This window comes from Panthera pardus, unplaced genomic scaffold, assembly GCF_024362965.1.
Source record: "Panthera pardus isolate Hobbes unplaced genomic scaffold, ASM2436296v1 HiC_scaffold_1, whole genome shotgun sequence".
In the NCBI taxonomy this organism is placed as follows: domain Eukaryota; kingdom Metazoa; phylum Chordata; class Mammalia; order Carnivora; family Felidae; genus Panthera; species Panthera pardus.
In genome coordinates this window covers 72132902-72152718 of record NW_026526654.1, presented here as the reverse complement: position 1 = coordinate 72152718, position 19817 = coordinate 72132902, and the positions used below count along the sequence as shown (strand labels likewise).

Genomic DNA, 19817 nt, shown 5'->3' with positions numbered 1-19817 from the left:
ATGTACATACTGCATAGATTATAGACTTGATAGTGGTCTTGATGTTTGGTATCCAGGAACCGCACAACTTCCTAGAAAAAACAGGCACACATGTTACATAAATGCACATGGCACCAACATAAACCATTCCTTAGGAGGAAGCTGAAATGGTCATAACCTTTTTTTTTCTTTTGAAGTTTATTTATTTATTTTGAGAGAGAGAGAGCACAAGAGGGGGGTAGGAGCAGAGAAAGAGGGAGAGGGAGGGAGGGAGGGAGGGAGGGAGGGAGGGAGGGAGAGAGAGAGAGAGAGAGAGAGAGAGAATCCCAAGCAGGCTCTGCACTAAGAGTGCACAAGGGGCTAAAACTCATGAACTGTGAGATCATGACCTGAGCCAAAAAAAGCAGTTGGATGCTTAACCGACTGAGGCACCCAGGTGCCCTTGGTCATTACCTTTTATTCACTTGTCCCTCACTTGGCAGCTTTTAGGGGAGATTTAGGGAATATAAGAGTATGTAAATTCCAAGCCCCATCTCATCCACTGATGGTTTTCACATAGCCTACAAAGTTGTGCTTGACTACTCTGATTAACCTCTACTATAAATGCACACTGGGGCGCCTGGGTGGCTCAGTCGGTTAAGCGTCTGACTTCGGCTCAGGTCACGATCTCGCGGTATGTGAGTTCGAGCCCCGCATCGGGCTCTGTACTGACTGCTCAGAGCCTGGAGCCTGTTTCAGATTCTGTGTCTCCCTCTCTCTCTGACCCTCCCCCATTCATGCTCTGTCTCTCTCTGTCTCAAAAATAAATAAAAACGTTAAAAAAAAAATTTATAAATGCACACTGTTTAAAGCTACCAGAGAAAGTAAACTGGCTTTAAGTAAATTTGTTCTGAATTATAAATTCACAGTAATATATGGTTCTTATTTTCTGAATAGGTTTTTTTAGATAATGAGTTGGACATTATAATTTATGTATGCACTGTTTAAATGAATAAATAAATGCAAAAATGTACAGTATGATTGTGTGTGATATGCATGACACTGGACATGTGTGATATACATGATGTGATATTGTATGATTATGGTATTATATGCATGATAGAAAAATAAATATTTTTATTATATTAAATTATTAATTATATTAAATTTTAGTTAAGTGGTGGCAATATGGAGATTTTTGGGGGGTCATCTGTGTTTTCATATTTTCTAAAATGAATACACATGTGTGCATATGTGCATATATGTATATAGACACAAATTTGTGCATATATAACTTTTCAAATAGACATTATTTAAAATGGTTACTATCACCATACTAACAATTTATCCATCTGAAATACACACATGTGCATGTCTCTGTACAACAAAAGGACTATAAAAAAGCTCAAAAATTGAGGACTATAGTACCCTGAGTAATGTTTACTGGCTTCGTATTGGGGAAAAGACAAATTAAGATATCAAACTGATCAATTGGTTAAATTGTCAGGAGGAAATACTAAGTCAAAAAGATAAACGCTTCAAGTCTGCATAATACTGGAACGGGGGGGGGGCGCTAAATAGACTCATACACATCAAAAATTCATGAGCTCCTTTACACCAAAATAAAATCCAGATTGATTAAGGAATATAAAGAAACACAAATATCTCTAAGAAATTTAAGCGAATATTAACCAGTTCTTTGGATAAGAAAAAGCACTGTTAAATCAGTGGAAGATCAACAGACAACAGATTTAGGTTTGACTTTATAAAAATTTGAAATTTCCATTTTAAAAAAATGTTACAGTACAACAAACATTAATAGGGGAGAATATTTTTCAGATAAAAAATTGCGTGAAGGGGGACTATGCCTAGTATTATCTATACATTAGTTATACTAGTATAAACTAGTAACTTATAATAACAATTTAAATAGTATTCTGTCAACCTATAGACAAGTGGATCTAGGACATAAATAAAATCATAAAAGAGAAAATCTAACTGTGTAACAACCTACCTAGATAAATATTCAGCCTCACCAATAAAGAAGTCTAAAACAACAATAAAATCCCATTTTCACCCATGAAATTAGCCGTTTCCTTTTTATTATTTTTTTTAACATTTATTTATTTTTGAGACAGAGAGAGACAGAGCATGAACGGGGGAGGGTCAGAGAGAGGGAGACACAGAATCCAAAACAGGATCCAGGCTCTGAGCTGTCAGCACAGAGCCCAATGCGGGGCTCGAACCCACGGACCGCGAGATCACGACCTGAGCGGAAGTCGGCCTCTTAACCGACTGAGCCACCCAGGCGCCCCTAGCCTTTTCCTTTTTAATGACAAAATCCAATGCTGGCAAAGATGGCATGAAAATAAAACATTTGATTCTTTGTTAACACAATCCCTTGGATTTGGCAATATATTTTGAGAAGCCTAAAAATACTCAATACTCCATAACCAGGTCACTTTACTCCTAGGAATCTATCCAGAAAAGGTTTTACGTCTTTGTGTCTTTATGCCTCTGTTGTGGCATTAGTAATATTGGTGACACCTAAATACCCAACATTCGAGGTTGATTACAGCACCAATGAAATATAATGCAACCATTAGAATACCGTCTTGCCCTTCATTCCTTCAACAAGTAAATATGTCACAGTGGTTACTTTATGTGTAACCTTCTTTAGTATACCCACACTTAACGATAGTATTTGATTTTTTATGAAAATATTAATATGCCTGGATGGCTAAGCCTCGGGACTTAAAAAAATCACCTTCATAGTTCTCTATATGTCTAAAAAAAACTCAAGAATTTGAGTTTTTTCCAAGAGTCCATTCTTGACTCAATACATAGACAATTTACTGCTGTGTTTTCTGATTTAAATAGTTTATCTGAAGACTCCAAATACCTCTTAAACTGATAGCTGAATAGAGACAAAAAACATATAAAAGAAAGTTCAACTCTGCCAAGAAGCACATTTTTAAAAAAATTTCAAGTTTTTAAATTCTAGTTAGTTAACATATATGGTAAAATTGGTTGCAGGTGTAGAATTTAGTGATTTACCACTGACATATAACACTCAGTGTTCATCACAAGTACCCTCCTTAATACTCATCAACAATTAGCCCATCCCCCCCCCCCCCCCCCCCCCCCCCCCGGCTCCATCAACCCTCGGTTTGTTCTCTGTAGTTAAGTCTCTCTTATGGTTGGTTTGCTTCTGTCTCTTTTTTCCCCTTCCCCTCTGCTCATCTCTTTTGTTCCTTAAATTCCACCTATGAGTGAAATCACATGGTATTTGTCTTTCTCTAAATTATTTTTGCTTCGAATACACTCTAGTGTCATTCGTGTCATTGCAAATATCAAGATTTCATTCTTTTTGATGGTTGAGTAATATCACAGTGTGTGTGTATGTGTGTGTGTGTGTGTGTGTGTGTGTGTGTGTGTGTGTGTACCCACATGTATATCTTCTTTATCCATTCATTGGCCAATGGATTTTTTGGTTCTTTCCACAATTTGGCTATTGTTGATAATGATGCTATAAACATCGGGGTGCCTGTGCCCTTTCAAACCAGTATTTTTGTATCCTTTGGGTAAATATGTGGTAGCACAATTGCTGTGTCATAGGGTAGCTCTGGTTTTAACTTTTTGAGGAAGAAACTACATTTTTGAGGATAGATGGATAGTTTCCATCCTCAAACAGAATAAAGAATATCCAACTGAAACCAGGTCAAAAACTAAAAGATAACTAAGTTTTTTAGGACTGTAGGTAATGTAGATCTCCTTTTTCTCAATAGCTCAGCCTTTGCATGGGTTTACTAAATTTACAATTCCTGAAACTCTTCCTTGGGATGTGAAAGCGAAAAATGCTGTCTACTCTTTGAAAGCCTTTTTGTTACAAAAGATAATACTTTTTGTTACAAAAAGGCTTTGGGTATCCTGAATGTGCCAAACCCTTCTCTCTGGTGTGTTCACACAATATTAACTCAAATATTACCTAAACAGAACACCTTAGACCAGAAGCCTATTGTCTACCTTAGCATTTTCCTTGATTTGGAGATGAAGGTACACCCTCATTGCTAGAATGTGGTGGCAGCAGTGGCCAGGCTGTTGACATTCCCATGAGAGTGCTTGCTTCTTCATTCCCACATATGTACAATCCTTGCTACTTCTAGGCAACACTTGACATTTCTGTTAGTAAATTTACCACTTATGAAATTCCACTGTTTGCTCTGCATATTACTATTCACTGTTGTTAACACTATAATTCTGCAAATGTATTCTCTCTTACGAGCAAAGGGGAACCACATGATTGCTTAGCATTCTGTCGGGAGTTAATTATGCCAAGATCTGAATCTTGCACTCTTTAGTCAGACTTGAGTTAGATTAGTTTGCAGATGGCTTTTATCTTAAAAATGACAAAGGCATCCTCTGTGCAGGATTTGTGTTGTTATCATTGAACTAGCAAGCACTGAAGCTGTTCCATTGCTGAATTCTCAGTCTGCCGAGGTAGCTGAACTAATAGCTCAGACATGAGCCTGCATTCTGGCAAAAGAGGGGGCAAAATATTCATATGAAGTCAAATGCTCTACCCCTGAGCCGTATCCCATAAATATTCATATGGATAGTAGATATGCTTTTGGGGTGGTTCATGATTTATGGATTTTATGAAAACTGATGATTTATTACCTCTTCTTCATATATGTTGATTGAAAATGATAAAAAGATCATGACTTATTAGAATGTCATCAATATCCTATGGAGATAACACTCTAATAATGGAAAAAAATCAATAGTCTAGAGACCACCCTAGAAACCAAGAGTAATGTCTTTGCTTTGACTTACAAGCTAATGAAGTTTGTGGCTTTTTAACACCCTAGCTAATATTAAGTGTTGCTAAATTTATATTTATCACCACCAAATCGACAAAAGAAAAGTGAACCAATTTAGACGAGTTATAATTAATTCACAGTCATCACCTCAACTTACTGAAAAGCAATATTGGCAAAGAATGCTTTATTCCTAGACATAGATTCTGGAAATTTGAGGATGACTGTCTTGAAGTGACATGATCCATCCAATGGGTACTGGTCAAATTACTCCAAAACTATTCCCATATGGGAAGAATAAAGTAGTTTATCCTTTCATTCAACAGAGGTTTAGAAAATTTTTCAAAATTGGCAAAGTAGTAGAATCATGTCTTATTCATAAACAGCATAACATAGATAAGATAGAGTTCACACTCTCCTCAAGACCTTTTTGAACATTTACAAATGGATTTTATTCAACTGCCCCAATCTCAAGACTATAAATATGTACTAGTTATTGTTTGAAAAAATTTTGCATGTATAGAAGAGTTTCCATGCCTTAGGATAAGGTAGAATGATTTCATTTATTGTCCAAATACTTTGTCCTTCCCTGCATCTGCCTTGTACTGCCCTTGCTCTCCAACATTGTGCTCTACCACATGAGTTGGTTTAGTCAGTGGAATGCCACAATGCAGGAACTTGCAAAAGCCTTTTGCAAGATTCCACTCCAGCTCTTACCTTTTGCCATCACATAAGAACACACCCAGGCTAGCCTAATGGAGGATGAAAATATGTGGAGCAGATATGAGGTACCCCAGGTACGGTCATTGTAGACCAGCTGATAAGGAAAATTGAGATTCCATTCCAAGGTGGTGATATAAGAAGACCCTGAACTCATCTTCTCCATGGACCATATTTATACATACTAATAAAATAATTCCTCTTGCAGAACTGAGGGCTGACTGAACAGCTTCCGCACAACAAAAGGTAGACAAATCACACAGAGGACAGCAAGAAAGAGGGAGACACAGTAATGATGCTGTAAACTGTGGGTCCAAGAAGAGATTCATCTGCCCTGGGGCACAGAAAAAAGCCATAGTTTAAACGGGCAACTAGAATATAAAACATCTAGCCCTAGAATTCTGCCAAATGATGGGGGAACTCCTAGAAATCTCTCTGGATTGGACAGGCTGTTCCGTGTCATGGTTTATGTCCCCTCTTCACCTTGGTAGTGTGGATAGGAGCGGGGTCTGGATACACAAGCTGCTGATTTTTCAGCAGAAACTTTGCAGTCCAGAAGGGAGTGGCATGATATATTCAAAGTGCTGAAAGGAAAAAACCTGCAACTAAGAATACTCCACCAGCAAGGCTTTCATTCAGAACTGAAGGAGAGATAGAGTTTCTCAGTCAAAGCAAAAGGAGTTCATCACCACTAAACCAGCCCTATAAGAAATGTTAAAGGGACTTTTTAAAGTGGAAACAAAAAGGCCATAATTAGAAGAAAATTATAAATAAAAAGATATAAAATATGACAACATATACATAAAACATGGAGGAAGGAGTAAAAAAATTCCTTTAGAATATGTTAGAACTTAAATAATCATCAACTTAATATAGACGGTTATATACTTAAAATGTTATATACAAACTTCATGGTAAACACAAACCTAAAACCTATAATAGATACACAAAAAAAGAGAGCCAAGCATAACACTACAGAAAGTCATAAACTGAAGGAAAGAGAGGAAGAAGAAATAACAGAGAAGAACTATAAAAACAACCAGAAAACAATAAAAATGCCATTAAGTACACACTGAAAATAATTATTTTAACTGTAAATGGTCTAGGGGTGCCTGGGTGGCACAGTTAGTTAAGTGTCAAACTCTTGGTCTCTGCTGAGGTCATGATCTCACAGTTTGTGAGTTCAAGCCTGGCATCTGACTGTGCGCTCATGGCATGGAGCCTGCATGGGATTCTGTCTCTCCTCTCTGCCCCTGCCTCACTTGTGCTTTCTCTCTCTCTCTCAAAATAAATAAATAAACTTAAAAACAATTTTTTAAAATGTAAATTGTCTAAATGCTCCAGTCAAGAGGCATAGGGTGGCAGAATGGATGAAAAATGAGACTCATATATATTTTGCCTACAAGATACTCACTTCAGATATAAGGATACACTCAGACTGAAAGTGAATGGATGGAAAAGATATTTCATGCAAAAGGAAGTGGGAGAAAAATCCACAGTAGCAACATTTATATCGCAAAGTTGACCTTAAAGACTAACAAGAGACAAAGAAAGGCATTGCATAATGATAAAGGAGTCAGTTGAACAAGATGACATAACAATTATAAATATCTATGTACCCAATAATGGAGAACCTAAATACATAAAGCAAGTTTTAACAGACATAGAGGAAGAAAGAGTAATAAAATGATAGGAGACTTTAACACAGCACTTACATCACTCTAGTAGATTATATAGGCAGAATATCAATAAGAAAACAGTATTTTTGAACAACACATTAGGTCAGATGGACCTAACAGATAAATACAGAACATGCCATACAAATACAACACAACACATATTCTTTTTATATGCACACAGAACATTCTCCAGGATAGATCACATAGTAGGCTACAAAACAAGTCTCAATAATTTTAAAAATATTGAACCATATCATATATCTTTTCTAATCACAATGGGATGAAATAGAAATCAATCATAAGAAAAAAATTGGAAAACCAAATAGGTGGAAGCTAAGCAACATGTCACTAAACAACAAATGAGTCGACAAGAAAAACAAAAACCAAAGTTAAACATACATGGAAACAAATGAAAATGAAAATGAAAACACAATGGTCTAAAATCTTTGAAGGGCACCTGGGTGGCTCATTCAGTTAAGCATCTGACTTCGGCTCGGGTGATGATCTCACAGTTCATGGGTGCAAGCCCACACATCGGGCTCAGGGCTGACAGCTCAGAGTCTGGAGGCTGCTTCTGATTCTGTGTCTCCCTCTCTCTCTGCCCCTCCCTTTCTTGTACTTTCTCTCTCTGTCTCTCTCAAAAAAAAAAAAACGAACATTAAAAAAATTTTTTAATAAATAAAATTTTTGAGACCTAGATAAAATAGTCCTAATGGGGAATATTTATAGAGATACCAGCTGACCTGAAGAAATAAGAAAAACTTCAGTTTAAACTTACCTAAAGAAACTAGAAAAAGAAAAATAAAGCCCAATACTAGTAGATGGAAGGATTTAATAAAAATCAGAACAGAGGGGCACCTGGGTAGATCAGTCAGTTAAGTGTCTGGCTCTTGATTTCAGCTCAGGTCATGATCTCACATTTGTGAGATCAAGCCCCATCTCTGGTTCCACACTGGATGTGGAGTGTACTTGAGATCTTGAGATTCTCTCTTCCCCTCCCTCTGCCCCTTCCCTACTCACGCCTTTTTTGTTTTTTTTTTTAGAGAAAATCATAGCAGAAATGAATTAAATAGTCTTAAAGAATAGAAAAGGTCAATGAAATGAAGAGCTGATTCTTTCAAAATGTAAAAAAAAAAAAAAAATCAATTAATTTTTAGTCAGACTGATCAAGAAAAAAAAAGGAACCAAATGAAACTAGAAACAAAAGAGGTAACAAAAAACACTACAGAGATACAAAGGATTATAAGCAAGTACTACAAAAAATTATATGCCAACAAATTGGATAACCTAGAAAAAATAAATGAACTCCTAGAAACGTACAATTTTCCTAAACTGAATCAGGAAGAAATATGAATTTGAAAACCAAATTACTACTAACAAAATTGAACTCTTAATCAAAAAACTCCCAACAAACAAAATTCCAGGACCAGATAGATTCACAGGTGAATTTACCAAATATTTAAAGAAAAGTTAATACCAATTCTCTTTAATCTATTACAAAAAATATCAAAGCAAGGAGAGCTTTGAACTACATTCTATGAGGCCAGCATTACCCTGGTACCAAAACCAGAGACATTATAAGAAAGAAAGAAGGAAGGAAAGAAAGCTACAGAACAATATCACATAGAACATAGAAGCAAAAATTCTCAACAAAATATTATCAAACCACGTTCAATAATACGGTAAAAGGATTATCTACCATGATCAAGTGGGATATATTCTGGAGTTGCAAGGATGGCTCAATATTCGCAAATCAATCACTGTGATATACCAAGTCAACAAAATGAAGTATAAAAATTATATGATCATCTTGGTAGGTACAGAAAAATCATGTGACAAAATTCAACTTTCATTCATGATAAAACTAAAAAAAATGCGTTTAGAGAGCACATAACTCAACATAATAAAGGTCATATATGACAAACATACATAGTGGTGAAAAACTGAGAATTTTTCCTCTAAGATCAGAAATGAGATAGGGATGTCTACTCTCACCACTTTTATTCAACATACTAGTTACTAGAAGCTCTAGCCACAGCAATAAGACAAAGAAAAAAAAAGCATCCAAATTGGTAAGGAAGAAGTTACTGTCACTATTTGCAGATGATAGGATACTACACATAGAAAATCCTAAATACCCTACCAAAAAGCTATTAGTATGTATGAATTCAGTGAAGTTGCAAGATGCAAAATTAATACATAGAAAGCTATTATGTTTTTGTACACTAATAATGAAATAGCAGAAAGAGAAAACAATTCTATTTATAATTGCACCAAAAGAATACCTAAAACTATACTTAAAAAAGGAGGTGAAGGATCTGTTTTCTGAAAACTATAAAATGCTGATGAGGGCGCCTGGGTGGCTCAGTCAGTTAAGCATCCGACTTCGGCTCAGGTCATGATCTCACAGTTTGTGGGTTCAAGCCCCATGTTGGGCTGTCTGCTGTCAGCACAGAACCTGTTTCAGATCCTCTGTCTCCCTCTCTCTCTGTCCCTCCCCTGCTAGAGCTCTCAATCTCTATCAAAAATAAATAAACATTTTTTAAAAAACACTGATGAAAGAAATTGAAGAAAAAAGGAGTAAATGAAAAGATATTCCAGGCTCATAGACTGGAATAATTAATCTTGTTAAAATGTCCATACTCCCCAAAGCAGTCTACAGATTCAATGCAATACCTATCAAAACACCAACAGCATCATTCACAGAACTAGAACAAATAATCCTAAAATCTGTATGGAACCATGAAGATCCCCAAAAGCCAAAGGAACCTTGAGAAAAAAGAACAAATCTGGAGGTATCACAATCCTGTATTTGAAGATACACTACAAAGCTGTTGTAATCAAAATAGTATTGTGCTAGCACAAAAATAGACACATAGACAAATAGAACAGAATAGAGAGCCCAGAAATAAATCCACACTTATAGGGACAATTGATCTGGGCAAAAGGAGGCAAGAATATACACTGAGGAAAAGACAGTCTCTTCAATAGGTGGTACTGACTAAATTGGACAGCTACAAGCAAAAGAATGCAATGACCACTTTCTTACACCATACACAAAAATAAACACACTGGATTAAAGACCTAAATGTGAGATCTGAAACCATAAAACCCCTTGTAGAAAACATAGGCAATATGCTCTTTGACATCAACTATAACAATATCTTTCTAGATATGTGTCCTCAGGCAAGGGAAACACAAGCAAATATAAGCCATTGGGATTACTCCCAAATAAGAAGCGTTTGCATGGTGAAGGAAATCAGCAACAAAACAAAAAAGCAAGCTACTGAATAGAAGAAGACACTTGCAAATGAAATATCTGATAAGGGGTTAATATCCAAAATACATTAAGAACTTACACAACTCAACACCAAAAAAATAAATGATTCAATTGAAAATGGGAAGAAAACATGAACAGACATTTTTAAAAGACCAATAGATGACCATTCAGATGGCCAACAAACACATGAAAGATGCTGAACATCACTTATCATCAGGGAAATCAAAACCACAATGAGATATTTACACCCGTCAGAATAGCTAAAATCAAAATGACAAGAAATAACAAGTATTGATGAGGATGTAGAGAAAAAGGAACCCTTGAGCACTGGTGATAGGAATGCAAATTGGTACAGCCACTGTGGAAAAAAGTATAGAGGTTCCTCAAAAAATTAAAAACAAAATTACTGTATGATCCAGTAATTTCACTACTGGGTTACCTAAAGAAAACAAAAACACTAATTCAAAAAGATTATCTGTACCTCTATGTTTATTTCAGCATTATTCATAATAGCTAAGATGTGGAAGAAACCCAAGTGTCCATCAACAGATGAATGAATAAACAAGAGGTTGTACACCCACACCCCCCCACACACACACACACCCACCCACACACACACACACACACAATACTACTGAGCCATAAAAAAGAATGAGATCTTGCCATTTGCAACAACACGGATGAACCTAGAGGGTATTTTGCTTAGTCAAAGTCAGACTGAGAAAAACAAACACCATATGATTTTACTTGTGTTTTGAATCTAAAAACAAAACAAACAAACAAAAAGCAGAGCCAGACCCATAAATACAGAGAACAAATTGATGTTTCCCAGAGGAGAGAGGAGTGTGGGGATGGACAAAATACATGAAGGCAAGTGGGAGATACAGGCCTCCAGTTATGGAATGAGTAAGACATATGGATAAAAGGCACAGCATAGGGAATATAGTCAATGGTATAATAGTGTTTTATGGTGACAGATGGTAACTACCCTTGTGGTGAGCACAGCATAACATATAGACTTTTCAAATCACTATGCTGTATACCTGAAACTAATGTGACATTGTATGTCAACTACACATCAGTAAAAAAAGAAAGAGGTGCCTGGGTAGGTCAGTCAGTTGAGCACCCAACTCTTATTTTCAGCTCAGTCATGATCTCATGGTTGTGATATTGAGACCCGCAATGCGCTCTGCGCAGGATACGGAGCCTGCTTAAGATTCTCTCTCTCCCTCTCCCTCTGTTCCCAGCTGCCCCCACTTGCTTGCTTGCTCTCTCTCTCAAAACAAAACAAAACAAAACAAAAAGAATGGAAAATTGAAGGTCAATATCTCTCAACATATACAATAAGTTGTACATAAAATATTAGCCAATAGAAAGTAGTGATAAGTAAATAATATATTAAGACCAAAGGGGAGCTTATTCTAGGAATAAAAAAGGTTGGCTTTACATTTGAAAATACCAGAATAACAGAGAAAAACCTTTCATTATCTCCATACACATAGAAAAAGTATCTGACACGTTCACCAATTCATGATTCAACTCCGAGCAGACTAGAAATAAATACAACTTTCTTAATCTGGTAAAGAACATGTACAAAAAACTTCTGTAAAACATCATTTTAATAGCGGAATTTCTAATTCTTTCGATTTAAGTTTGGGAACAAGGAATGGTATCTGCTCTTAGTACGAGTCAACATTACAAGTGGAGGTCCTAGACAATTCAATAAAGAAAGAAAAAAACTAAAAGTATACTAAGTTAAGAAAGCAATTTGACATGATTATACACATAAAAAGTTCAAGGAATATATAAATTATTAAAATGAATCCATGAATTAACATTTTGCGATCTTTTATTTCTATTTTTAACTTTTAATTCCATTGTAATTAACAAAGTGTTATATTGGTTGCAGGCGTATAAATAGTAATTCAACAGTTCCATAATTCTCAGTGCTCATCAGGATAAGAGTACTCTTAATCTTCCTTACCTATTTTACCCATCTCCCCACTTGCCTCCCCTCTGGTAACAACCTGTATTCTCTGTACTAGCTCCATCCATGTTGTTGCAAATGGTGACATTTCATTCTTTTTTATGGCTGTACAACATTCCATTACATACCCATATATATCCATATCTATCCATTCATCTATTGATGGTCATGAGTTGCTTCCATAGTTTGGCTATTGTAAATAATGCTGCAATAAACATACGGGTGCACGTATGATTTCAAATCAGTATTTTTGTATTCTTTGAGTAAATACCCAGTAGTGTGATTCCTGGATCATAGAATATGTTTACTTTTAATTTTTTGAGGAATCTCCATACTGTTTTTCAGAGTGGCTGTCCCAGTGTGCATTCCCACCAACAATGCAAAAGGGTTCCCCTTTCTCTGCATCCTTGCCAACATCTGTAGTTGTTATTTTTAGCCATTCTGACAGGTGTGAGGTATTATCTCATTATGGTTTGGATTTGTATTTCTCTGATGAGTGATGTTGAGCATTTTTTCACGTGTCTGTACGCCATCTGGATGTCTTCTTTGAAAAAATGTCTATTCATGTCTTCTTCCCATTTCATCACTGGATTATTTGTTTTTTGGGTGTTGAGTTTGGTAAGTTCTTTATAGATTTTGGATACTAGCCCTTTATCAGATGTGTCATCTCCAAATATCTTCTCCCATTCCCATAGGCTGCCTTTTAGTTTTGTTGATTGTTTTGTTCATTGTGCAGAAGACTTTATCTTGATGAAGTCTTAGTTCAATTTTGCTTTTGTTTCCCTTGCCTCCAGAGACATGTCTAGTAAGAAGATGCTGCAGCTGAGGTCAAAGAGGTTGCTGCCTGTTATCTCCTCTTGGATTTTGATGGTTTCCTGTCTTACATTTAGGTCTTTCATCCATTTTGAATTTATATTTGTGTATGGTGTAAAAAAGTGGTCCATTTTCATTCTTCTTTATGTTGCTGTCCAGTTTTCTCAACACCATTTATTGAAGAGATTTTCTTCCCATTGGATATTCTTTCCTGCTTTGTTGAAGATTAATTGATCATATAGTTGTGGGCCCATTTCTGGGTATTCTGTCCTGTTCCATTGATCTATTTTGTGCCAGTATACTGTTTTGATGACCACAGCTTTGCAATGTAGCTTAAAATCCAGAATCATGATACCTCCAGCTTTGCTTTTCTTCTTCAGGTCTGTTTTGGCTATCTGGGGTCTTTTGTGGCGCCATACAAATTTTAGGATTGTTTGTTCTAGATCTACGAAAAATACTGGTAGTATTTTGATAGGTATTGCATTAAATGTGTAGACTGCTTGGGGTAGTATAAACATTTTCACAATGTTTGTTCTTCTAATCCATGAGCATGAAATGTTTTTCCATTTCTTTGTGTCCTCTTTCAATTTCTTTCATAAGAGTTCTATAGTTCTCAGAGTACAGCTCTTTTACCTCTTTGGTTAGGTTTATTTTAAGTGTCTTATTGTTTTTGGTGCAACTGTAAATGGGACTGATTCCGTGATTTCTTCTTCTGTTGCGTCATTATTGGTGTATAGAAATGCAACAGATTTCTGTACATTGATTTTATATCCTGTGACTTTGTTGAATTCATGTATTAGTTCTAGCAATTTTTTGGTGGAGTCTTTCAGATTTTCCACGTAGAGTATCATGTCATCTGCGAAGAGTGAAAGTCTGTCTTCTTTCTTGCCAACTTGAATGCCTTTTATTTCTTTTTGTTGTCTGATTGCTGAGGCTAAGACTTCCAGTACTATGTTAAATTGTAATGGTGAGAATGGATATCCCTGTCTTGTTTCTGACCTTAGAGGAAAAGCTCTCACAGTTTTTCCCCACTGAGGATATTAGCTGTGGGTCTTTTGTATATGGCCTTTATGATGAGGTATGGTCCATCTATACCTATTTTGTTGTGGTGTTTTTTTTTTTTTATCAAGAATGGATACTGTATTTGTCAAATGTTCTTTCTGCATCTATTGAGAGGATCATATGGTACTTATCATTTCTTTTATTAATGTGGTATATCATGTTGATTGATTTGCAAATATTGAACTACTCTGCAGCCTAGGAATATATCCCGCTCGATCATGGTGAATAATTCTTTTAATATACTGTTTGATTCAACTTGCTAGCATCTTGTTGAGAATGTTTGCATTCATGTTCATCAGGGATTATTGCCCTGTAATTCTCCTTTTTAGTGGGGGTCTTTGTCTGGTTTTGCAATCAAGGTAATGCTGGCCTTGTAGGAGAGAGTTTGGAAGTTTTCCTTCCACTTCTATTTTTTGGAACAGTTTGAGAAGAATGGGTATTAACTCTTCTTACTCTAGTAGAATTCCCCTGGGAAGCCATCCAGCCCTGGACTTTTGTTTATTAGGAGTTTTGATTACTGATTCAATTTCTTTGCTGGTTTTGGGTCTGTTCAAATTTTCTATTTCTTCCTGTTTTAGTTTTGGTAATTTGTATGTTTCTAGACATTTGTCCATTTTTTCCACATTGCACAGTTTGTTGGCATATAATTTTTCATAATATTTTCTTATAATTGTATTTTTTGTGGCGTTGGTTGTGATCTCTTCTCTTTCATTTGTGATTTTATTTACTTGGGTCCTTTCTCTTTTCTTTTTGATAAGTCTGGCTTGGGATTATCAATTTTGTTAATTCTTTCAAAGAACCCGCTCTTAGTTTTGTTGATCTGTTTCTGCTTTGTTTCTCTATTATTTATTTCTGTTCTAATCTTTATTATTTCCCCTGATGGCTTTGGGCTTTATTTGCTGTTCCTTTCCTAGCTCCTTAGGTGTAAGGTTAGATTGTGTATTTCAGAGTTTTCATGCTTCTTGAGGTAGACCTGTATGGTAATAGACTTCCCTCTTAGGACCCCTTTGCTGCATCCCAAAGGTTTTGGACTGCTGTGTTTTCATTTTCATTTGCTTGCATGTATTTTTTTTTCTTCTTTAATTTCCTGGTTAACACATTAATTCTTTAGTAGGTCATTCTTTAACTTCCAAGTATTTGTGATCTTCCCAAATTTTTTCTTGTGGTTGACTTCAAGTGTCATACAGCATTGTACTCTGGAAATATGCATGGTATGATCTCAATCTTTTTGTACAAAAAGGGCTGATTTGTGACCCAGTATGTGATCTATTCTGGAGAATGTTCCACGTTCACTCAAAAAGAATGTGTATTCCGCTGCTTTAAGATGAAATATTCCAATTAGATCTGTTAAATCCATCTGGTCATTGTGTCACTCAAAGCCATGGTTTCCTTATTGATTTTCTGCTTAGATGAGCTGTCCATGCTGTATTAATGGGGTATTAATGTTCCCTACTTGTATTATTATCAAGGGGTTTATGTTATTAATTGATTTATATATTTGGGTGTTGCAAGTTGGAGGCACCAATATTTACAATTGTTAATCTTCTTGATAGACCCCTTAATTGTGATATAATACCCTTCTTTATCTCTAGTTACAGTCTTTGGTTTAAAATCTAATTTGATATAAGTATAACTACTCCAGCTTTCTTTTGATGTCTATTAGCATGACATATGGTTCTCCATTCCCTTTCAATCTCCAAATGTTTTTAGGTCTAAAATGAGTCTCTTGTAGGCAGCATATAGATGGGTCTTGTTTTTTTAGTCATTCTGATACTCTATGTCTTTTGATTGGAGAATTTAGTCCATTTACATTTAGAGTGACTATTGAAAGATATGAATTTAGGGCCACTGTGTTGCCTATAGGGTTGGTGTTTCTGGTGACATTCTCTGGTTGTTTCTGGTCTTTGTTGTTTTTGGTCTTTTTTTTTTTTTTCTCTAAAGAGTCCCTTGAATATTTCTTGCAGGGCTGGTTTAGTGCTTACAAACTCCTTTAGTTTTTGTCTGGGAAACTCTATCTTTCCTTCTATTCTAAATGACAGCCTTGCTGGATGAAGTATTCTTGGCTGCAGAGTTTTCCCATTAAGCATACTGAATATATCATGCCACTCCATTCTGGCCTGTCAAGTTTCTATGAACATATCTGCTGTGAACCTGATCTGTTTTCCCTTATAGGTTAAGGACTTTTTTCCCCTCGCTGCTTTCAGGATTCTTTCCCTTTCTGTGTATTTTGTGAATTTGACTATGATATGTCTTGGTGATGGCTGGCTTTTGTTGAATTTAATGGAAGTTCTCTGTGCTTCTTGGATTTCAATGTTTGTTTCCTTCCCTAGATAAGGGAAGTTTTCAGCTATAAATTGTTCAAATAAACCTTCTACTCCTTTTTCTTTCTCTTCTTCTGGGACTCCTATGACACAAATGTTATTACACTTTAAGGAGTTGCTGAGTTCCCTAAGTCTACATTCATGATCCAATACCTTTATTTCACTCTTTTTTTCAGCTTCATTATTTTCCATAATTTTATCTTCTATATCAGTGATTCATTTCTCTGCTTCACCCATCGTCAATGTCATTGCACCATTAAGTTTTGCATCTCAGTTATAGCACTGTTTTATTCCAACCTGACTCATTTTTTAGTTCTTTTATCTCTGCAGTAAGGGATTCTCTAGTGTCTTCTATGCTTTTCTCAAGCCTAGCTAGTACCCTTATAATTATTCTTTTAAATTTTGGTTCAGACATCTTACTTGTATCTGTAATGATTAAACCCCTGGTTGTGACTTCTTCCTGTTCTTTCCTTTGGGGTGAATTTTCTGTCTTGTCATTTGTCTGGCTCACTGTGTGTGTGTGTGTGTGTGTGTGTGTATGTGTGTGTGTGTGTGTGTGTGTGTGTGTGTGTGAGAGAGAGAGAGAGAGAGAGAGAGAGAGAGAAAGAGGGAGAGAGAGACTGTTAGGAAAGCCTGTTGTATTCCTGCTCCTGAGAGTAATGGCTATATTAATACGTGCCCCCCCCCCCAAAAAACCCCAAAAAAACAAAAACACAGAAACTAGATACTAGTTGTGCTTTGGTCTGCTTGCTAAAAGAAGCCAGATCTCAAAAAAAAAAAAAAAAAAAAAAAGCTAGATTCTCTTTCCCCTAGAGTTGAAGTTTGCAGCAGCACTCTGTGATCACTAGACTTGGTGCATGCAAGGGGTTTATGCGGGTCTTCTGGGGGTGGGGCCTGCTGCACCCATTCTCAGGCCGATGTGCCCTAGTGGAGATGCACCTACAGGGTGCAGGGTGGCTGGGTTTGGCGTAAACAGCTTCAGCCTCCATTGGGAGGCGCTGTTTTGCTCACTGATTTGGTCAGTGCTGATGGGGGGAGGGGAAAAATTACATGACCCCACTCTCTCCTCCCTGGAGCATGGAGTTCATGCCTGCTAATCTTCAGGGAGCTCACACAGAAGAGCCAAACAATCACTCTCTTGTGTCCCTGACTTCTGCCAGATCTCTGCACCCAAGTTGTCTGTCTGCCAAGTAGCAGAAGTCTGTGTTTTATCTCAGGAATGTAGCCGGGCTCCAAAACTCCAAATTTTAGATGTCTATGTGGGGTAGACCCATACTGATTCTCTGAGGGAGGGTCTCGCTGAGTTGTGGCCAGTGCTGGTTTGTCCAGAAATCAGTTGTGTGACCATGCAGAAGTTTGGAGTTTATGGTAAAGTGCAACGGAAAGCCAGCACCAAGGTTTGCTGCCCTTAGCTGGTATTCTTTGTTCCTACACTAGGGAATAGGGCAGCACTTTGGTGGTGCCAGCTCTTTTTTCCCTGGAAAGGCCATGCCACCTCTCCCAAATGCACTCTAAGCAGGGCAACTGTTTATCCCTGTGTGATGCAGGGGATCCTCGGCCCGCACTATCCACTCACAGGTCTCTGCCCTTCTTCCTCACCAGAGCAACTCCAAGCCCACCAGGCATGACCCTGGTGCTGGCACGGACTCCAAAACTTCAGACTTTGCACTCCATTGCTTATAAAAACTTGTAGTCAGTCCCTCTTCCTTTTCCAGTCAATGGTTTTGGGGAAGAGTTTTTCTTGAGCATTCCTCTGCGTGCACTTTCATGCTTTCTCTCACTCTGTTTCTCACTCACTCTTCTCTCCATGATCAGGGCTCCTTCACCTTCATGGCCCCTGTAGTTCTTTTCTCCCCCAAATCAACTCTCCACAGGCTCCTACCTTCCACGATGTGGCTATTTTTCCATCTCTAATTGTGCAGTTTTGCTCTCTAAGTCCTCAGATCAATTTCTTGGGTGATCAAAATGATTAGATGTTTATCTGGCTGTGCTCAAGGGTCAAGGCAAGCGTAGGGTCCCCCTAGGGTCCTCTGCCATCTTAACTCCTCCCCCTAAATGCAGTATTTTCAATTCACATGTTTAAAGTCATGCAAGCTGTACGACTTCCCTGTCAAAATTACTGGTTGCCAAATTTATGCTGGTTTCTTTAGCTGTATCTTTTTTGAGTTTTATATTTTCTGTTATGTAGATGTTATAGAATATAACACCATTGCTGTCTTTGTGACGTGGTGTATGATTGTATGATTTCTGTATGTAAACTGAATGCTTAAGCTTTTGATACAGGATTCTAGAAAGCAGTACATTTTAGTGTTATAGTGAATAAGTATAATATATAATAAGAACTGTACAAAAATATCGAATGTATCTCAGATTTGGGGCATAAAAAACCAGTCAAAAGAGAAGTATTTTATGATTCCACTTATGTGAAATTCAGCAATAAGTAAAACTAATCTGTGGTAACAGAAGTTAGAATAGCAATTACCTCTAGTGTGTTGGGATATTGACTGAAAAAGAGCAAGAAATGTTCTATATATTGTTCAGGGTGTTGGTTACATGCATATAGACCTATATGTAATCTCATCAAAATCCACTTAAGGTAAGTGCAATTGACAGTATTTGTTATGCTTTGACAAAAGTATAATTATACATGCATGTATATATGCAGACTTATATGTAGATGTATACATATATGTACGTAATTACACCGTATTAATATATAACAAAAATATAAATTACGCTAATGAATGCACAGCCACACACATATGCAAACTCCTTAAACAATGGCTTTTAACTGGAGTTTCATATTACATATCATTTTATGTTTGAAATTATTTAATACACAGACTCTAAAGCAGTATGCCTCCACTATAATTTAGGATCTCAACCTAAGGACACACATTTTATCTAAAGAATTCCCATCCTTCTCCCCATGATAGACTACGAAAAATGGCCATAATTTGTTGCAATTCCTGCCAGCATGAGATGCGGTCTATTCTACGCCTTGAATCTGGACTGAGTTGTAATTTGCTTCGTACCATAGAATGAGGTAGAAGCCATATAATACTAGTTTTGAACCTGGGCCATTAGGGGCTCTGCATTCTTCTGCTTGCTACTTGTGAGATCTTTGCCACTGCCACCATGTGAACAAGCCTCCAACTAGTCTGCTGGAGAGTGAGA

General features: G+C 36.8%; 1 protein-coding gene across 1 annotated transcript in view; it reads right to left on the bottom strand.

Moving 5' to 3' along the window:
- LOC109266006 (phosphatidylinositol 3,4,5-trisphosphate 3-phosphatase TPTE2-like) overlaps positions 1-19817 on the bottom strand; it is a 106834-nt gene that overhangs the window by 62066 nt on the left and 24951 nt on the right. Inside the window, exon 8 of the mRNA XM_019447669.2 lies at positions 11-71. Coding sequence (XP_019303214.2) covers positions 11-71 — 61 coding nt within the window. The remainder of the gene's footprint in view (positions 1-10; positions 72-19817) is intronic.